The 6,000-nt window shown below is 43.7% G+C and overlaps 1 protein-coding gene across 2 annotated transcripts in view; it reads right to left on the bottom strand.

The window, feature by feature from the left end:
- Window positions 1-1,321: 1,321 nt before the first annotated feature.
- The window catches only part of LOC146175227 (uncharacterized), a 275,430-nt gene continuing 270,751 nt past the window's right edge, over window positions 1,322-6,000 (bottom strand). For both annotated transcript variants that reach the window (XM_084584667.1, XM_084584668.1), the window contains one exon: window positions 1,322-1,662. In XM_084584667.1, the coding sequence (XP_084440793.1) occupies window positions 1,496-1,662 (167 nt within the window). In that variant the 3' untranslated portion in view covers window positions 1,322-1,495. The remainder of the gene's footprint in view (window positions 1,663-6,000) is intronic.

Raw genomic sequence — 6,000 nt, 5'->3', positions numbered from 1 at the left:
CAGAAACATAATGTTTTTAAAAGAAGGGCATATCACATATAACAAGACACCAAGAAAACAGTATGAGGAAATGCACATGCCCGTCAAAGCCAGAGCAAGGCATAAAAAATATGGAAAAAGGATAATAATAATAATAATAATAATAATAATAATAATAATAATAATAATAATAATAATAATAATAATAATAATAATAATAATAATAATAATAATAATAATAATAATAATAATAATAATAATAGTAATAATAACAATAATAATAATAATAATAATAGTAGTAATAATAATAATAATAATTTGTTCACAGGAAGAGAAAGTCGCAGTATCTGTCACACTTGTAGTTGTGGACACCTGAACCACACGGTAAGGGAAGGGACGACGGCGGGTGTGAAAGTGGAAAGAGAGAAAGGGGAGCTGTAGTAGAGGCCTACGAAGTAATTTCGACTACCTGGGGATCTTTAACGTGCGGTGACATCGAACAGCACATGGACGCCTCTACGTTTCGCCTCCATCGAAACGCACCGCCGCGCTTTTGAACATGTACTCCAGCACAGTAGTGAAAAAAGGATAAAGTAACATTCTCAGTATCTACGCATGACTGCCTAAACACCCCGTTCCTGGTCGCTCAGCTTTCCACGTTCTAATGCACGTGGTTTCAGTTTCTGTGTGTTGTAAGCCTCAATTAATTCCCTTTCAACTCGCTCTCTGCGTTTGCCGATAAAGTTTGCCCTTTTCCAGCACGGGTTTCCAGTCTTTCATTCGCTACAGTGATCTGGGAGGGTCCCCATTTTATTGTTCTTTATTGACCGTTCGTGCTCAATCGCCGCCTCGTTGAAACAACGGTCAGTCTGACCAATCTAGATACTCCCCGCATTTGAGCGATATCTCCTACATGAGCTCAGACTGGCACTCAGTAAAGAGAAGCTAACGCTTGACACCGCATTTCATAGGTCTTCTGGCCCTCATGCTGCAAAGTTTTGCCAGCTTACATGGCGCTGAAAACACCACGTTCCCTCCATATCGTCCGCATATCTTCTTCATAGTGCATGTAGGAAATACCTCCGCAGGCAATAATTTCAGTTGCTAGTCGGCGCTCTTTCTACCCGCCTTCTTTCCTGTGATCGTGCCGTGCGCTGGTCTGACGAATAGCTGGAATTCAGCTAGAATGTCGCCTAAGGACAGACGTGTAGCGCAGAAAAAGAGTCCAAGAGATCGAAGGAGGCGTCCATTCCTCGTGCACCTTGTGACTATGTTTTAATTGCTTGAAGAGTGACTTGTCGCTCATTACATACACTGCTACGCAGCAGACGAGTACGATAAAAGCAAACAACACTTTTAATGCAACTGCACATCAGACGTGTTTATTATCCAAGTCCTGCTGTTAATGCGAAAAGCGGACAAACGAAAATCTGCGAACGCTTTTGCGACAAACATTTGACAAATTATATTCTCCTAATTTTCATCAGAAATCGCAGAATCTGGAGCAAAAGTGGGTTTATGAAAATGAACCAGCGCTACTTTTGCAATTCGGCGAGTCCATTCTCTCAAGCTTTCCCATCTGCTCACGCAGGAGACGCCTTTTAATCTTGCCGAACCCGCTCCTTGGGATGGCATCGGTGAAGAATATGCCGGCCTCCACTTGAGAGACGCTGGGCAAGTTTTCTGCGATGTAATTTAGAAAAAGAACTGACTTACATCTTTGCCCCGATGAGAATGGAGCAATTCTTAAAAAGCAATGTACCTACATAACGCGGATTACAAAGTGCTGCTAAACTACTTTAATGTGAAAGCCTTTGCGGTAGCGTCAGCAGAGCAGGATGCTTCTGCAAAAAGTGATTGGTGCCACTTGCTACGTGCTTTGCTATCAAAATTGTCACGGAGCGTTCCGTGCAGTGGCTGCCATTTCGATTCCCATTAAGCATCTAATCAAGTTGGGCGCTAGTTTACGAGAGGGATTCGAAACGACGACCTACGTATGCCGTCAGTTTTAGGTGCATGCGTAGATTTTTACTCAAACCGAATAAATAGTAATTTTGGGGATGGCAATTTTTGCCAAACTGCCTGTCCCTTATACCAAAACGCACAGAAAAACCATGCGAAACGCTGCCAAACGATGATGCTCCCGCAAGTCTTAATCGCTTTCAGCGGAGTTAAACCATGGCTAATAGTTATTCTGGGCATAATGGCATCATATCTTGCAGCGTACATTCAACAACAAAAAAAACCCTCTGGTGTCAAGCTGACGTACAGGTACAAGTTTAATCAACTCAATAGTGCTTATACCGCAGCAAGCAGATTGCAAGTCCGTGGTCGCTGCCGAAAAATGGACCCGCGCTTCATCACGTTTGCGTCTACTCAGCTTTGAAAAGCGAGCCGACAGTGAGTGCCCGTCTATCAGCACTGCCCTGTTTAACTTTAATGTCTTTTTGAAAGCCTTCTTTAGAAATTTTCCTAGCGCACAGTCGATTTTCAACAGCAGAAACGCTGTGACCTAAAAGCCAGAGGCCAGCCTTATCGGTGCTTAAGCATGTGCTCCCTCAAGTACCGTCTTTGCCAAGAGTAACCAGGCTGCGTGTTCTGCCTCCCCAGCAGGGTCATAAAGAATTTGTACCATTTCTGAAGTTGTAAATCTGTAAAAAGTAAAGGCGACCTCCTGTTCTAACATCTTATCAAGTTGGGATGCTCTGCATAATTGTTGGCTTTAGATTGCAAGCGAGAAGCAAAAAATACAAGTGGTTATTTTTGGTAAAGACAATGCACCCCCTTGCACACTGCTTTAACTTGGTCACGGCAGCTGTCCTGATTATTTAACGACATAAAATACAAAGCTTCTATTCACACGCTTATTGCGCAGAGCCGCCGGCCTATACAGGACACTGGTGACAAGTACTCACCGTGTGAGGTCGCTGGCTGCCACTCTTATCATCATGCAGGACACATCTCCTAATCAGTATTGCATAAGCATGCTACTAGCGTTTGAGCCAGGTTCACCTATGAACGTTAGGGCCGCGGTTATCCTTCGTCACTATTCAAGTTGCCCCTGCTTTCTTCTCGTTTGTATTTCTTCTACATGCATGTTGTTTCATTAACTGTTTAGCTTATGTCAGCACCAGTCCTCCGCCATCTTGCTTTTGCCGCCGCCGCACAGTCTGTTGATCCCTCTGTCGATTTTCCTCTTGCTTTGTTACCCGCGACGAAATCACCACTTTAACAAATAAGCAGCAAAAATTTCCATGCCTGACGTTCTTTCCTGACTCGCGGATTGAAGTGTCCCGGGATTGACTCCGATCTCATCCTTCCATCTCAAAGTAACTCGGCAATATTGGCCGCGTCACGTGGTCCGAAAACGCCAAACAACCCGTGGACCAATCAGCATCCGGTCGTATCACCTGGCAACTAACACCTGCCAGAGGCATGCCCGTGATTCTCTGTTCATAAAAACGGCGATGCAGAACGATTTTCTATTGAACGAGGCCTCTAACGCTGCCAGCTAGTTAACGCCGCAGAGAAGACGAATACTTGCTTTACTAAAACGTCACAAAGTTGCCTCAACAACCATCAAAACAAACGAACATATCGCCGCTGACAATGTCGGGCTTTTGGGTACTTACTCGTCTTGTACCAGCCTGTAGGGCAGGCTGCTTATCCCCACAAAAACTGTATCCACAGGCAATAACAGTTTCTCTCTAGTACCAGATAGAGCACGCAACCACCGATGTTTGTTTACACCTTAAAGTAATAGACCATTGTACATTACCCCTTGACCTAAAAGCGAGATTAACAAGAAAACTGCAAGGAAATGTTTACAGTCTGCCCAACAACCTTATTATCACAACTCTCACGATAACATTGCAAAACTCAATTGGCCCCTACACAACTCTAGCTGCGGGAACTTTTATGTTCGTCACATAAGTAATAATTATGGTCAGCAATTGTTCTGCCAAGGGTAAACAGTTCACTAAATGATCGCGCCAGCTGTAATATTGACGTGCTGACTACTTCTGCAAGAAATCTTTATCAAGTGTTTTGTGCTCATGACTGTGTATGGTTGTACTTTATTTCCTTCTCTTTCCTTCCTTAATTCTTTTTTTCGTTTCCTGTTGTGCATTTCCGCTTTCAAATTTTAAAATGTTTGTCCGAATTCGTATTTGGTATGGTTTTTTGCTTGATTGGCAACATTTACATTTTGCACTGCTCCTGTCATTGGAAACGGAGCTTAAGTCAATTTCCTTTCCGTGCAGCATCCCCTCTTGTCCCCCCCCCCCATCAATATAAATAAAATCAGATCAGTCAATGTGAATAATAAAATTCACCGAAGGGTGAGGTCACTTTTTACAAACGGGCGCGGTTACGCAGGTCAAATTCGTGGATGAACTGGTCACACTTCGATTCTGGAGGACAGAAAAATTCTCGATTTCTTGCGTAGACGAGCAGAAACCAATACTAATGAAACAACATGCCTTGGAAGGCGAAGACACGCACTCGAAGACAACGGGAATGTGGCTGCCTGTCTACCAGCGTTTATAACCAGGTTTAAAATGCCCAGGTGGGTACATTAACACAAAATCGGAAAAATGCAGTGTTCCTATCGGTGGATCCTCCAGCTTGTGCCCACTAATAGTCGAAACAGATCTTAAACGGTGATCTATCTTTTATATCGAAACACACTCGTGGAGATGAGTAACCCACTGTAGAGGTTTTTCCTTAGTAGCTACCATAGTGACCTTCTGCTTGGTCTTGGGTCAATAAGGATACTGTATCATCATCATCATCATCAGCATCATCATCATCATCAGCCTGATTATACCCACTGCAGGGCGAAGGCCTCTCCCATATTTCTCCACTTAACCCGGTTCTGTGCTAGCTGCATCCACTTGACCCCTGCGAACTTCTTAATCCCATCCGCCCACCTAACTTTCTGCCGCCGCCTGCTACGCTTTCCTTCCCTTGGAATCCAGTTTGTTACCCTCAGCGACCATCGGTTATCCTCTCTTCGCACTACATGTCCTGCCCATGTCCATTTCTTCTTCTTAATTTCCACTAGAATGTCGGTAACTTGAGTTATTTCTCTGACCCACTCTGCACGCTTTCTATCTCTTAATGTTACCCCTACCATTTTTCGTTCCATAGCCCTCTGGGTTGTCCTCAACTTAAGTAGAACTCTCTTGGTTAGCCTCCACGTTTCAGCCCCATCGGTGAGTACAGGCAAGATGCAACTGTTGTATACTTTCCTCTTGAGCGATACCGGTAAGCTGCTAGACATAATCTGCGAGTGCTTGCCAAATGCGCTCCATCCCAATCTTATTCTTCTTGTTATTTCCTTTTCATGGTCCGGATCTGCGGTTACTACCTGTCCTAAGTAGACATATTCGCCTACTACTTCCAGTATTTGGCGACCTAATGTAAACTGCTGTTCCTTCCCGAGGCTAATGAACATTACCTTAGTCTTCTGCATATTAATTTTCAGCCTACCTTTCTACTTTTTCTGTCTAGGTCATCAATCATTATTTGCAGTTCATCCCCCGAGTTGCTTAGCAAGTCAATGTCATCAGCAAATCGCAGATTACTGAGGTATTCTCCATCTACCCTTATCCCTAACTGCTCCCATTCCAAGTCTCTGAATACTTCCTCTAAACAAGCTGTGAATAGTACTGGGGAGATTGTGTCTCCTAGCCTAACACCTTTCTTTATGGGAATTTTGTAACTTTCTTTATGCAGAACTATGGTTGCTGTGCGGCCACTATATATAAATTCCAGCACATTCACGTACGGCTCGTCTACCCCCTGATTTCGCAATGCCTGCATCACCGCCGAGGTTTCAACTGAGTCAAATGCTTTTTCGTAATCAATGAATGCTATGTATAAGGGCTGGTTATATTCCGAGCATTTTTCTATCACCTGATTGATGGTATGGATATGATCGATAGTAGAGTACCCTTTCCGAAACCCTGCTTGATCCTTTGCTTGATTGCAGTCTAAGGTTGTCCTGATTCTATTAGT

Source organism: Amblyomma maculatum, chromosome 11 (genome assembly GCF_055883805.1).
Source record: "Amblyomma maculatum isolate TAMU_Amacu chromosome 11, ASM5588380v1, whole genome shotgun sequence".
NCBI classification, from domain to species: domain Eukaryota; kingdom Metazoa; phylum Arthropoda; class Arachnida; order Ixodida; family Ixodidae; genus Amblyomma; species Amblyomma maculatum.
Note: the sequence above shows the minus strand (reverse complement) of the source record. Positions and strands in the feature narration are given on the sequence as shown.